Source organism: Aedes aegypti, chromosome 2, assembly GCF_002204515.2.
Source record: "Aedes aegypti strain LVP_AGWG chromosome 2, AaegL5.0 Primary Assembly, whole genome shotgun sequence".
Classification (NCBI taxonomy): Eukaryota; Metazoa; Arthropoda; class Insecta; order Diptera; family Culicidae; genus Aedes; species Aedes aegypti.
In genome coordinates this window covers 96,188,586-96,202,926 of record NC_035108.1, presented here as the reverse complement: position 1 = coordinate 96,202,926, position 14,341 = coordinate 96,188,586, and the positions used below count along the sequence as shown (strand labels likewise).

At 40.5% G+C, this 14,341-nt stretch overlaps 2 protein-coding genes and 2 long non-coding RNA genes across 4 annotated transcripts; 2 read left to right on the top strand and 2 right to left on the bottom strand.

The window, feature by feature from the left end:
* Positions 1 to 1,206: 1,206 nt before the first annotated feature.
* Positions 1,207 to 7,788, top strand: LOC110675796 (uncharacterized protein K02A2.6-like). Its single transcript, XM_021841600.1, has 2 exons — positions 1,207 to 2,652; positions 7,443 to 7,788. The coding sequence occupies exon 1, from the start codon at positions 1,222 to 1,224 to the stop codon at positions 2,599 to 2,601; it is 1,380 nt and encodes a 459-aa protein (XP_021697292.1). The 5' UTR covers positions 1,207 to 1,221; the 3' UTR covers positions 2,602 to 2,652; positions 7,443 to 7,788.
* A 465-nt stretch (positions 7,789 to 8,253) lies between these two features.
* On the bottom strand, positions 8,254 to 9,454 carry LOC110675794. Its single transcript, XR_002499804.1, has 3 exons — positions 8,934 to 9,454; positions 8,748 to 8,869; positions 8,254 to 8,688 (listed from the first exon to the last, which is right to left on the bottom strand). It is a non-coding gene; the product is annotated as an uncharacterized LOC110675794 (long non-coding RNA).
* An 83-nt stretch (positions 9,455 to 9,537) lies between these two features.
* Positions 9,538 to 10,399, top strand: LOC110675795. Its single transcript, XR_002499805.1, has 2 exons — positions 9,538 to 9,905; positions 9,960 to 10,399. It is a non-coding gene; the product is annotated as an uncharacterized LOC110675795 (long non-coding RNA).
* A 2,900-nt stretch (positions 10,400 to 13,299) lies between these two features.
* On the bottom strand, positions 13,300 to 13,910 carry LOC5575898 (cytochrome c oxidase subunit 7C, mitochondrial). The gene is made up of 3 exons (XM_001655843.2): positions 13,852 to 13,910; positions 13,687 to 13,780; positions 13,300 to 13,580 (listed from the first exon to the last, which is right to left on the bottom strand). The coding sequence occupies exons 2-3, from the start codon at positions 13,771 to 13,773 to the stop codon at positions 13,464 to 13,466; spliced, it is 204 nt and encodes a 67-aa protein (XP_001655893.1). The 5' UTR covers positions 13,774 to 13,780; positions 13,852 to 13,910; the 3' UTR covers positions 13,300 to 13,463.
* Between the last annotated feature and the right edge of the window lie 431 nt (positions 13,911 to 14,341).

The window sequence follows — 14,341 nt, the reverse complement described above, 5'->3', positions numbered from 1 at the left end:
GCTATGCAAATCAGCATCCACTACAAGTGGAGTGTTCGTTCACAGCGTATATTGGCGTGAATGGTCAACCATTACAGTTAGCAAAGTTCTTTGTGGTTGAGGGTACTGATTTGTCGTTGCTGAGTTATGAAACAGCAAAGAAGTTGAATTTGGTTCACATAGGCCTGCGAAACATCATGGGTGCACATGCTACGGGTTTTGACAAAATTGTCTGCTCAATCACTGACACTAGGTTGGAGCCCAAGATGCTCGATGTTGCTACTGCACATAAAAACGAACCGCAAGAGATTCCAAAACTTCCTATCGCTGCCGTGAAATTCAAAGTAGCATTCCGAAGGCGTTTGAATCTGCTACCAATGAGAGATTGAGGTTAATGGAAGAAAGGGGTATCATTGAGAGGGCAGATAAAGAAAACGACGTTATAACATGCGTTTCTCCGTTGGTATTAGTACCAAAGGGTACCTCCGATTTTCGAATAGTTGTGGATTATCGCGAGGTAAATAAGGCAATTATCCGAGAACCGTACCCTATGCCATCGCTTGACAAGATTTGGACCGATATTCCTAGTGGGACTATGTTTTTCTCCAAACTTGATCTGAAAGACGCATATTTCCACGTAGAATTAGCCGAAGAGGTCCGACATTATACGACTTTCATGACAGCCAATGGATTAATGCGCTTCAGAAGACTACCATTTGGATTGTCATGTGCCCCAGAGTTGTTCCAAAGAGTCATGGAACGGTTACTGATGAAGTGCAAACACATCATCATATACCTAGATGATATCTTGGTGTTTGGGCGAACTTTGGAAGAGTTAAGATATCACGTTGACGAAGTAAAAAGAGTTTTAGCTGAAAATAACCTTACGGTCAACGAAGAGAAATCTAAATATGATCAGATGACTGTAGATTTTCTTGGATTTACGATTGACGGTAGCGGTATTTTGCCAATGCAGAAGAAAATATCGGATATCAAGATGTTTGCAAGGCCCAAGGATACATCAGAAGTTCGTAGTTTTTTGGGAATGCTGACATACATAAGTCCGTTTATGAGAAATTTCTCCCATAAAACAAAAATTTTGCGCGAACTTCTAACGGACAATGCAAAGTTTAACTGGACCAGCGAACATCAAGAAGCATTCGAAAGGCTTAAGGATGAAGTTGAAACTGATTTGATCAAGAGAGGATACTTCAACGAAACTGATCGGATAGTGAGGCACTGATGTTTATGACCAAGAATGGTAACCGTAAGGATGCTGGCAAAAGAATTTTATCACGCGCTGAGGGCTGGATGCTAAGAATGGACCACTTCTGCTTTGATTTTCAACATGTTTCTGGAAAAGACAATATTGCCGATGCTCCATCGAGGATTGGAGCTAAGACGGAAAGTCCGGCGTTTGGAAACGAAAAGGAGTCCCATGAACTGTTTTCAGTGACAGCGAGTACTAGTGACATCAATGACCAGTTGTTAGCGTTAACAAATGCAGAAGTTAAGAAGGAATTGCTGGTTGATGATGAGATACAAACTGTCATTAAGTGGTTGGAGAAGAAGGAAAAGTGGCCCGAATGTATTGCGAAGTATCAGGCATTCCAGAGCGATTTATATTTGCAAGGAGAGGTATTGATGAAACGCGAAAAAATGGTTTTGCCATCAACATTACGGAATAGAGCGTTACGATTGGCTCACCGAAGCCATCCAGGCATGTCCACCATGAAAAATTTCCTAAGGCAAGGGTTGTGGTGGCCAGGTATGGACCGAGAGATTGAAGAATTTGTAAGAAGCTGCCCGGAGTGCCAACTTGTGACAGTAACATCACGCCCTGTACCAATTGAGATGACAGAACTACCCCAGAACCCGTGGGATTACGTATCAATGGATTTTGCCTCTGCATCCGACATACTTAACTGGAAAGCTTTGGTATTGACCGACAATTATTCACGTTTTCTTGTTGCCGTTCCGTTAGATAAAACAGATACGGAAGCCGTGAAAAAGAATTTGAAAAGGATCTTCAACACTTACTATATTCCGAAAACTTTGAAGGCTGACAATGGCCCTCCTTTCAACAGCGCGGATTTGAAAGCATGGTTAAATAATGTATGGGGAGTTCGGTTGATTCATAGCACTCCTTTAAATCCGACGGAGAATGGTCTTGTTGAGAGGAGCATGCAGGGCATCAATAAGATCACAGCGATTGCTAAGCTTGGAAAGCTTAATTGGAAGGAAGCCCTATCCGATTACGTGGCTGCGTACAATTCGTGGCCTCATCATGTGACAAAGATCCCTCCGGCTGAGTTGATGTTTGGGAGAGCTGTGCGGAGTGTACTACCAAATCGTCGTACAGATCAGCGGCAGTCGTTCGATGAAGAACTACGAGATCGGGATCAGATGGCAAAGTTTAACCGTAATTCAAGAGAGGACAGTAATCGCAGAGCTCGGAGAACCGAAATCGAAGTTGGAGACACCGTACTGGTATCGCAACAAAAGCGGGATAAAGCGGACACACCATACAAAAATGCGTTTCACAAAGTAGTTAAATTCAAGGAGCTGGCCGAGCCACGATCACGGATGCTACAACTGATAAAACATACGATCGTAACGTAAAGTTTTTGAAGAAGTACGTGGAACGCAAAACAAACAAACCAGTAGACAATGGTAAAGTAAAGAAAAAAAAACACACACACACAACATATTATTTTACATGTTAATCTGTTATCACAAGCAATCCAGTGGTAGCATCGTAGCAGTCCATGGCAGCCAACTCTGAGTTGGCATTCTGACAAGTTACTCTGAAAAGAGTGATTCCATTACCAGCTCTTGTACAGAACAGTCGCAATTAGCTCTAATAAAGATTATTTTAGAATATAATATTTTGGCGACGAGTTATTAAAGAATCCACTCTGGAATCTCGGAAAAGAAGAAGAATGTCTTTATCGGGAGGAGAACCATCAGCAAACCTCGGAGGTCAAGATGTTTTCCGGCTCATTCTCCAGCAAAATCAGCAGATGGTGGAACAGAATGCTCGTCTAATGGCCATGATGGAACGTTTCAACAACCTAGAAGCTCCAGCCAGGACAGCAAGCGGCCCCGAATTCATCATTGAATCCCTAGCGTCAAACATCCGTGAGTTTTGCTACGATCCCGAGAACGGCTTAGTATTCGACCGATGGTACCAAAAATATGAAGATCTTTTCCTGAAGGATGGCGTTAATCTGGATGATTCAGCGAAGGTCCGTCTCCTATTAAGAAGCCTCAGCGTGAACGTGCATGACAAGTACGTGAATTTCCTGTTACCAAAGCATTACCGTGAGTTTTCGTTTGCGGACACCGTCTCCAAGTTGAAGCAACTGTTCGGAATGAGAACCACGTTATTCAGCAAGCGGTATCAATGTTTTCAAATAACGAAGAAAGCGGAAGAGGATTACGTGACCTATGCAGCGACAGTCAACAAACGATGCGAGGATTTCGAGTTGAACCGTATCACAGCCGATCAATTCAAATCTCTCATTTTCATCTGCGGATTAAGATCGCCGAAGGAAGCTGACATCAGAACCAGATTACTTTCAAAACTAGAAGCAGATGGAGAAGGCGAGTGCAAGTTGGACACCCTCATCAACGAATGTCAACGGTTGCAGAATTTGAAACACGACACCGCCTTGATCGAGCAGAAATCATCAATTGCAGCAACAGTCTGTGCAGTCAAACAGAAGAAGCAACAATCGAACCAATCTGCGCAATCGACCAAGGACAACAAGCATTCTAGCGTTCCAAGAACACCATGCTGGCAGTGCGGTGGCATGCACTTTGTTCGTGATTGCTCTTTTGCGAATCATACCTGCAAATCCTGCAACAAAGTTGGGCATAAGGAAGGCTACTGCAGTTGCATTTCTGTGAAGCCCAACCCAGGATTCAAGAAACACAAAGGTAAGAAGAAATCGAGCGTCAACGGCATATTTGCGGTTAACCAGATTAACAGCGAAATCAGAAGAAAGTTCGTGAACGTCAACATCTGCGGCGTGAAGATTAAACTTCAGTTCGATACAGCATCTGATATCACCCTCATTTCAAGACAAACCTGGGAGAAACTTGGATCACCGGATTTGAAACCAACAACAAGCGAAGCGAAAACGGCGTCGGGGAAGCCTTTGAATCTAGTAGGAGAGCTCACCTGTTCCATCAAGCTTGGAAACATCATCAAAGACGGCACCTGCTTCGTGACAAATCACCCTAATCTCAATTTGTTCGGCCTAGATTGGATTGAACTTTTTGAACTATGGTCTAAACCTCTATCAGCGATCTGTAGAAAAGTACAAGCTACGCAGTCACCGATCCAGAACTACAAAGAAGCGTTTCCGAACGTGTTCAAGGATACCCTCGGACATTGTAAGAAAACGAAAGTGAAATTGTACCTCAAACAAGATGCACGTCCTGTGTACAAGCCGAAACGTCCAGTTCCGTTCACATCCATCACGAAGGTTGACACCGAATTGGATCGTTTGGAGCAAGCGGAAATCATCACACCCGTAGATTTTTCGCCATGGGCCGCTCCAATCGTTACTGTGAAGAAGCCTAATGGAAAGGTACGCATCTGTGCCGACTATTCCACCGGATTAAACGCAGCGTTGGAAGCAAACAATTACCCTTTACCAGTACCGGACGACATTTTCACCAAGCTGAATGGATGCAAGTTCTTCAGCATCATCGATTTATCTGATGCATATCTTCAAGTTGAAGTGGATGACGATTCAAAACAACTGTTAACAATCAATACCCATCGAGGACTCTATCGTTTCAACAGATTGGCGCCAGGTGTGAAGTCTGCCCCCGGAGCTTTTCAACAATTGATGAACGGCATGATAGCAGACCTCGAAGGAGTTGAATCTTTTCTGGACGACATCATTGTATTCAGCAAAACAGAAGTAGAGCATCATCAGCGTCTCGAAGCTCTTTTCAAGCGCCTGGAGGAGTACGGTTTTCACCTTCGCGAAGAAAAATGCAGCGTTCTTCAAAGGGAAATCAAATATCTCGGCCACATTGTTGATGAAAATGGACTACGCCCGGATCCATCGAAGATTGAAGCAATCTCCAAGATGCCTGCCCCAACCGACATTACCAGTTTGCGGTCATTCCTGGGTGCTGTGAACTATTATTCAAAATTTGTGAAGAAAATGCACCACCTACGACGTCCTCTCGATGCGTTACTGAAGAAAGATGTCCAGTTCGTTTGGTCCTCAGCATGTCAAAATTCATTCGAGAAGATCAAGGAAATTCTGCAATCGGATTTGCTGCTCACTCACTATGATCCGAAACAGGAAATCATCATCGCTGCAGACGCATCAAAATCAGGTATCGGCGCAGTTGCCATGCATCGTTTTCCAGATGGTAACCTGAAAGCAATCGCTCATGCTTCCCGAACGCTGACGCAAGCTGAAGCCGGTTACTGCCAAATTGAAAAAGAAGGTTTAGCATTGGTTTTTGGAGTAACCAAATTCCATCGGATGATTCTGGGCAGGAAGTTCACGCTGCAAACCGACCATCAACCCTTACTGAGAATTTTTGGTTCGAAGAAAGGAATACCTCTGCATACTGCAAACCGTTTGCAACGATGGGCGCTGACTCTCTTATGCTACGACTTCGAGATTGAATATGTTTCAACTACACAGTTTGGCTATGCGGATGTGCTATCGAGGCTGATCAACAATTACACGAAACCTGACGAGGATTTCATTATTGCTGCTGTTCAACTGGAAGAAGATATTGAAGTTCCGTTAGACGAAGCTGTCGGAATACTGCCAATAACTTTCAACATGATTCGAAAAGAAACAATCAAGTGTCCCGTTCTGCAGCAAGTGGTCCGTTTAAATCAGCAAGGATGGCCATCAAAAGCAAACAGTATCGAAGATGAGCAAGTACGTCAATTCTTTCCGTATCGTGAAACTCTGACTGTAGTGAAAGGATGTGTCATGATGGCCGATCGTTTGGTAATACCGTACAATTTTCGTACCCGTATTCTGAAGCAATTACATCGTGGTCATCCCGGAATTGAGAGAATGAAAGCCATCGCCCGAAGTCACGTGTTCTGGCCGAAAATAGACAATGCTATTGAAGCTTTCGTTAGAGAATGCAACAACTGTGCCTTCCATTCGAAAACGCCTAGGAAGGTTCCACTGCAATCATGGCCTCAAACCGCAAGTCCTTGGGAACGAATTCATATCGATTTTGCAGGACCGTTTTTCGATCAATATTTTCTGGTTGTCGTCGATGCTCATTCCAAATGGCCAGAGGTTCAGATCGTCCGATCGCCAACTACATCAAGTGTTACTGAATTTCTGGACGAATTGTTTTCCCGTTTTGGAGTTCCTTCAACTGTGGTATCGGACAACGGATCGCAGTTAACCTCGGAGCAGTTCGCCGCGTTCTGTAAATCCAATGGAATCCAACATCTAAGAACAGCACCGTATCATCCACAATCCAACGGCCAGGCGGAGAGGTTTGTCGACACTTTGAAGAGATCACTACTTAAAATAAACGAAGGGGAGAAGATTGCCAAGACACTACAGGTATTTCTACAAACGTACCGTTCTACACCAAGTCGTATACTGCAAGGAAAATCGCCAGCAGAACTAATACTTGGTCGCAAAATGCGTACAGCTCTCAGTTTACTTCAACCAACCCAACGCATACCCACAGTCGTGAACCAGCAGCAGAACGATCAATTCAACAAAAAGCATGGAGTTGTTTCCCGTTCGTTTCAAGCCGGAGATAAAATATATGCCAAGGTTTATTCTGCGAACAAATGGACTTGGTCAGCAGGAGTCGTGATTGAGGCGTTTGGACATGTAAACTACAACGTGTTACTAGACAACCAGCATGGCAGACGCAAGCTCATTCGATCCCATGCAAACCAGCTGAAGTGGCGTGAAGTAAGCAGCAGCGTTACAGATTCCAGCAGATCACCATTAAGTATCCTGGTTGACATGTTTGGCCTACAATCAAAACCTATACCCGTTCAAGATACTATTCCGGTTGAAACAGCTGGAAATCAGGAAATATCAGACATTTCTGATGTACATTTGCAAGCTACCAACGAAGATGACCATGGACCTGAAGCTAATCAACAAGAATCAGAAAGTATACCTTCAGTTACTCCAGAGGTACGAATCCGTCCAAAGCGAACAATTAGAATGCCGTCAAGATTCGAACCGTACTGGGTACTCCGGAAATAAGAAGGGAGAGATGTTATCACAAGCAATCCAGTGGTAGCATCGTAGCAGTCCATGGCAGCCAACTCTGAGTTGGCATTCTGACAAGTTACTCTGAAAAGAGTGATTCCATTACCAGCTCTTGTACAGAACAGTCGCAATTAGCTCTAATAAAGATTATTTTAGAATATAATATAATCTTTCTGTTGCAACATTTGCTTCATTTTTTTTTTTCTCAAATAGCACCGCAGGAGAAGGAGCAGTCGAAGCTACAGACGAGTAACATCCATGGAACAACAGACGAACTGCGTAATGGTACCAAACGTTCCACTCAGGGAGATTTTCCAGATGATGAAGAGCCCATTGGAAAACGCCGAAACACCCGGGAGATCAGAAAACCCCAAAGATTCCTTAATGCGATCAGACGTGCTTATGAATGATATATGAAATGTTTCTATTTACATTATCGTTGATGTGAGGGGAGGATGTGGTATCCTAGATTTAGTGTGTAAGAATGTTGGGACAGTATGGATTGGGACGGGCTGGAAAACAGTCGTAATAAAGAGAGTGGTTGTTTTGATAATATAAATATGTGTAGTAATTAGTGGTCTCCAGAATATCACACATATCAGTACAGTTTCCCGTACTATCCAAAACCATTCGTGACAATATATGAACAGTTTCCTTTAACACCCAAAATAACAATAAGGCTACAGTTCCATGAACGGTTTTGACAGTTTCAGAAATGGTAATTAGGAAAAGTACAATATGGGAAATAGGCGGTTAAGTTATGTAACCATTTAAAAACGCCAATTTTCCCGAACATTTTTTTTCCGGTTGCTGTTTGCCAAATTGTTGATTTATTATCCATTTTTTGCACAATTGAATGTTACGCAGACTGTTTGAAAACAGTTTAACCATTACGTTGGAATAAAAATGAATAATGTACGCGAAACTGTTGATTTATTGTGTTTTATGGTAATGTAACCATATGATGTACTGTACTGTTGTAATTACACAATATGAAGCTCAATAGGTAAAATAAAACAAATAATTAGGTGTATCAAAACTTTACTTCAGATAGAATATGTAAAGTTTAGTACGGCCCGAAACATGCTGGGAAGCATTCTAGATATCTATTTATAAAGTATGATGACTTAAACTATTGATAGAATATAATTTCAATATTGAAAATAAATAAATAATCGCGATTCAGAATTAATTTAAGTGTCTCGCCACAAATGCAATACCCCATAATATTTTTTCTGTGTCACGTAGCCATCAGGATTTTTGATCTCATCGTTTACATCGATTCCATGGAAGTCAGCAACTGCCCGGTACTGTTCAGCAAGTCAGGGAACTTCAGAGCTTCGGACAGTAATCATTATTGTGCTCACTCCTAGTGGTTCATCTCTTGAATGCTTTTTGGGTGGTGCTTGATTTTTGCGTGTGGGTTGGTTGCTGGATGTCTGTTTTGTTGGTCCGGTAACTGAAACATGAACAAAAAATTGTTTCACAATTGGAAATAAGACGGTTTTTGGATCTTACTTGTGATTAGCAGCAGAACAACGATAATTCCATGGCTCTAGGTCAAACGCGCCTTGGGAGTCTGTTTTTCTTGCGGCCGCACACTTGCCAGGTTGAGGGGTTCTCTGCGTTCCGTTGTAAAGCTGTAATAGAAAAACACTATTATGTGAATTTCGTATTAATTTTAACATATGTTCAACAACTTACATTTCCTATTTCCTCCGATTTTTCTGCGACGACGGAGACGACAAAGCGGAGCAAAAGTATCGGAGACAAAAATTTACTTCATTTGTTTACAACAATGCAGAAAAATGCACGCTAAAAAAAGTCAACTCAGTGACGGCACATATTTAAAAAGTTTGGAACAAAATTTAATCTTTTTTTTTTGTTTTCATTTTTTTTTGCTTTTGACCGTGAAGTAGAAAAACATTTTTTGCCGAGATGTACACACGTACGCATCTTTTCAATAAAAGAAGTTAAATTTCTTGATGTTCCATCTACATCCACATATATTTTTTCAAGCGTGCATAATATAACCAACAGTTCACCAAACTGTTTCAATTAAGTGAAATATAGTGAAATGCTAAAGTGTGAGTTTGTTGCGCAAAACAATTTGACAAACGGCTGTTTTATATTTTCACCATAACTCTCGAATTCTTATTGCTATACAGTTCTACAATATTTGTACACTGTAATATCATGTCACAGTTTGTTATACATTACATAAATAGCTTTTAGTGGTCTTTAGCTTTATGTTTCATACTGTCCAACACAACAGCAACAGTTTAGGATATACTTACCTTAACAGTTACATGAAGCTTACTGTTGGGAATGTGTGGCAAATTGTATATTTCTATGCGGGTAGGTCCGAATTGGACCATGTTCCCCAATTATATCCATAATGTACTGTGTATTTTTATGTTGTTATATGTTTATTATTTGGCAAAGTGCAATAAAAATAGCGATTATTTATTCGAAAAACGTTTAAATATGCAAAAACAAGAAATGTGTCTTGCTCAAGGGGTGGATCACTTGTTCAGTGCACATCAGATGTACATCGATTTGCATCAAATGCATTTTATTGGTATTCACATCAACTTAGCACAGGCCCATACCATTGTATAGTGCTATAGCAACACGTCATTGTTTGTTGTGATTGTTTTGAAATTGTTGTATTCGGTACTCTACAATGATTTTCTTCAACTAATTAATTACAAAACTTATTCGTTTCAGATAATCAAGCTTTTTTAAAACCGGGAAATAAAATCAGTTCAAAATCCGGACGATGCTAGACATGAAGATCAAGCATGTATCAGAAGGACTTTTTCTTCAAGAACGGCCCATGCGTACATTGTAGAGAAAAGATAAATTGCCAGGTGACAGGAATACACTGTTGCACTGAGGACTAATCAGAAGTACTCGGAACCATCTTCCCAAGAAACCTATTTACCAGTGGCAAAAAGAATCTGCATAGATTCGCTAATTAATAATAAAAAAAAAAACAAACAATTGCATTTTTTGTCCCTTATCTTATTTCCAACAATGTCGGTTGGGGACAATTAAAGAACGATGAGCTCTTTAAATTGATATTCTCCCTCTTAAGTATTGCTTCCGGTTTTCCTTGCAGAATGTACATTTCTAAGAAGAAGCGTTTAATTACCGCAATATTTGGATTACATGAAGGAACAGGACTGGTGTCTAAAAGTCGTTGAACTAACAGACACTACAAAATTCGTTTCTAGACATCCTGCGACTACACTGTCTAGCTTACAGACTGACGGGAGATAAGGGTTTCGAATATTCAAGCGGAATGATTAGGATTATATTGATTCCATATTCGATAATTCCAATGGGTCCGGGGAGTGGCACAAGCAGCCAGGCCGAGGTTTCTTCGAAGCACGTATTCCTGAGCCGACCGAAAGTGAAATTTTTAGAATTTTCTTCACTTCGGCCACCAAAAAAAAACAATAATTGGAGCTGGAGCTACGAGTACAGTTATCGGATGGTATCACACTCTATCAGTCGCTAGATCAGTCGGGACGGAGGACAAGACCGGTTACAATACGAGGGAACTCAGCTAGTGTTTTTTTTTTTTGGAGAGCAGTAGCTTTTCCTGAGCGCCCTGAAACACTCAATGAGTTTGACATTTTGACAAGAATAGGAAATAAACATTGGAGCAAGCCATGAATTGCCAATTTGCTGAGTGTGCATTTAAATGCAATGAAATTTAACAGATGCATCAGAAGTGATCCACCCCTTGGTCTTGCTTCGAAATCCGGACACTCATATAAGATTGATTCGAATTCCGGACACTTCTTTTTGACGAAATTTTTGCTATGGACCGATGCACGAGTTCACTATTTGACTTTTGAGCGGTGCCGTGTTATTTACGTGACCATGGCAACAAGTGAATTCGGCACCGCTCAAACGTCAAATTAGTGAACCCGTGCATTGATCCATTACCGTGATGAATCAAAATCCGGACGATACCAATAACCGGACACTCAATCAATATTCATTAATTTAACGATGAATATCTACAATGATCTAATTATATTCTCACGTTTTCTTAGACTTGGTTTAATTTCATCATTTAACTACAATTTGCAATCTAGTAAGCTTTGCCAAAATATATCAAACGTAAAAATAAACCCGCGATTTCAGTTTGTCACTTTTCCTGCGTCGTGCAAGTTTTAGTTGTGTAGTTTTGGACGAGCTTACCTGCACTGGTTCATTTGCAGAAGTATTGATAAAAGTTATTTATTTTACTTGTTTTGTCCAGAATGGTGAATGAGACGATAGATTATAAAGTTTAATGGGTGAATATGGTGATTTTATGTGCAACTTATTCATTTCAAGGACAAAAAGATGCTGTCCGACTTTGTGAGCCAGTGGTGCAATTGCCGGACATAAGGTGATATAGTCATATATCTGCAGTGTAAACGGATATTTTTCAAATATATTTGCAGAAAACTGAAAGATAGAGTTGAAAATCAATACAATCAGTGATATGGCAATGATTCTTCACATGAAAAATGATAAAAACATGAGTTATAATTATAAATTTCAACACAGTTTTCGAATCAAACTGCAAGCAAGGAATGGAGGTAAGAAAAATAAATTACACACAAAGTTTTGCTTTCATAGTATAATATTTAGCAAAAGCAAGTACAGTCGCCTCTCCACATCTCGATATCGAAGGGACCATCGAGATAGGGAGAGATCGAGTCATAGAACAAATTTTTGATGAATACTAGATTGAAAAACACTCCGTTGCCAAGAAAGTAATAAACAAACAGATGCCATTTTACGCTCCTAATTTGTTTTGAATCCCAGAACATTGGTCTAGTAACCTTCGATATTGGTAATATCGACATACGGAGAGAAAATTGGGAACGAAAAATCATCATATAATGCATCGAGATATGGAGATATCGAGATAAGGAGCATATCGAGATATGGAGAGAGAAAATGTATGCAGACTGAAGGGACCTATGAAATCATCGACATAGGGAGAGATATCGAAATGTAAAACATCGAGATGTGGAGAGTCGACTGTAGTAGGAACGGACGTATTTTGGACCCCCTAAGGAAGTGATTTTAGTTGTTTGTCCCAATTAATTAATTGCACACCGTAACCAAGTCAAAGAACATGCCAAAATGTAGAGAAAAACTTCCTTTACGAGATAAAGTGCCCAAACGGTCGTGTAGGATCCAGAAAACGACACCCTGATTAACGTTGCTGTTAGACTTATTGGGTTTTTAGCAAAAAATAGTTCCATATATGTCCGCTTACAAATTGCCCAAATGCACTAAGGATTCTGGTTTCTGGACAAGATACTATACTAGTGGAATCCTAAACATGATCTAACTAGGTTCTCAGCAAGATTATTACCTAATCTTAATGGGATAGGTTGTTATGGAATCCTTGGAGGGATTTGAACAGGATTTTCAGATGGTTCTACAACAGTTAAGCGGAAATATTGGTAAGACGTAGCCCTTTAGTTTAAAGTATCGGATATTCATAAAATTTCCTCTCAGGAATGTTTCTTGTTGTTTCGTAACCGTTAAATTTTACAAACTTTCCAGTTTATCAAACTTTAACTTTGCTCTTCTGCTAATTCAACTATTAGGAATCTGATGTTCCGAAGTAAGTTTTATATAATACAATTAAACAGTTCTCTCTCAGTGATTTGGAATACAGAACATCTCGTGAGATTAATTTTGGACAAGTTTTTGGAGATCATTGACAAAAGAGATTGCGATCATAAGGTAAAGATGCATCGATGCCAAAACTCGAATTTTGAAGAGCTAGAGAACCAAACAAACGGCCAAGCTGAAAATTTGATCGATTACTTGCTGGTGGTTACCAATCGATCAAATTTACAGCGCAGCGAGTTGTTTAGTTCTCCAGATTTGTGCTCTTGAACTATTGAGCTGTGGCTTCGATCTATCTTCACCATAAGTTAACTTGAAATTAAACTATTATAAAACGTCCCAAATTCGAGGATTGTTGTGGGTGTGGATCATCATGATCCTGGCATAGTTTTCACAATAGAAATTCATTCAAATCTTGTACACTTTACTGGTTTATTACGATCTCACCATAACAACACTTTAGTTTCTTCACCGAATCGGAAATTTCGGACAGAAAAGGCCAAAATCCCTTCCCGGTTCAGTAGCCAGTCGCCCTCGGCCATCCATCGCCACTATAAGCCTAGCGTGAAAAGCAGAAATTTACTGCTTCAGCAGCTGGTGTCGCAGCACGAAGAAGGGAGCTCCCAAACCGGATCCGAGGAAAACGATGAAGAGAGCGGTCAGCTTGTACCGGTTGGTCAGGCTGAACGGCAAGTTCTGCAAACGGCGAAGAACAAAAGATTAATACGAATTCTTTACAATAAGCAGAAATCACTTCCTCAATGAAAATCTGCCATTATTATATAATGTGCTTCCGACTTACCTCGCCGGGGATTCCACCGTGGGAGTGCGAATAGCGGACCAGGTTGGTCATTCCGGTACGGGAGATGGCGGCAGCGCGGGCAAACATTTTGATTCTGTGCGGGAAAAACAATATTTTGGATAACAAATGCAGGAAAAGTTTGATAATTTGTAGCTCGAAACAAACCCGTGATTTTCTTGCGAACAAACTCGTTGAAGAATGAACGTGAAAATGCAAAGTGACACCAGGGATGCCAGGTGATTTTTTCCAATGTCTTCCAACTGCATGGAAAAATGTCTTCCAATGTCTTCCACTTAAAACTTTTCAATTATCATGGTAACTTTAGAAACTTTATAAATTTTCGTATTAATGCCCAAGTAAAAATGGAGCGAATTTCAAAACTGAAAAAAACCAAATCCCCTTTTCTGAAAAAATAAATACACACAGTTGTTTTACTTTCAAACTAAAACTGCTGTGTTTATTTTTTTATTTGTTGATTTTAACTGCTTTTTCAGTTGTGAAATTTGCTCCATTTTTAGTTAAGCCTGGAATGTCAGAAAATAAGGCTCTCTTTTAGCATGTTTGACATTATTGTTGAAGAATTTCTTCAAAGAAATCCTAGCATACTGTTTTAAAACCATGCTTGTCAGGCAATAGCTAACCTGTGCATTGTTTT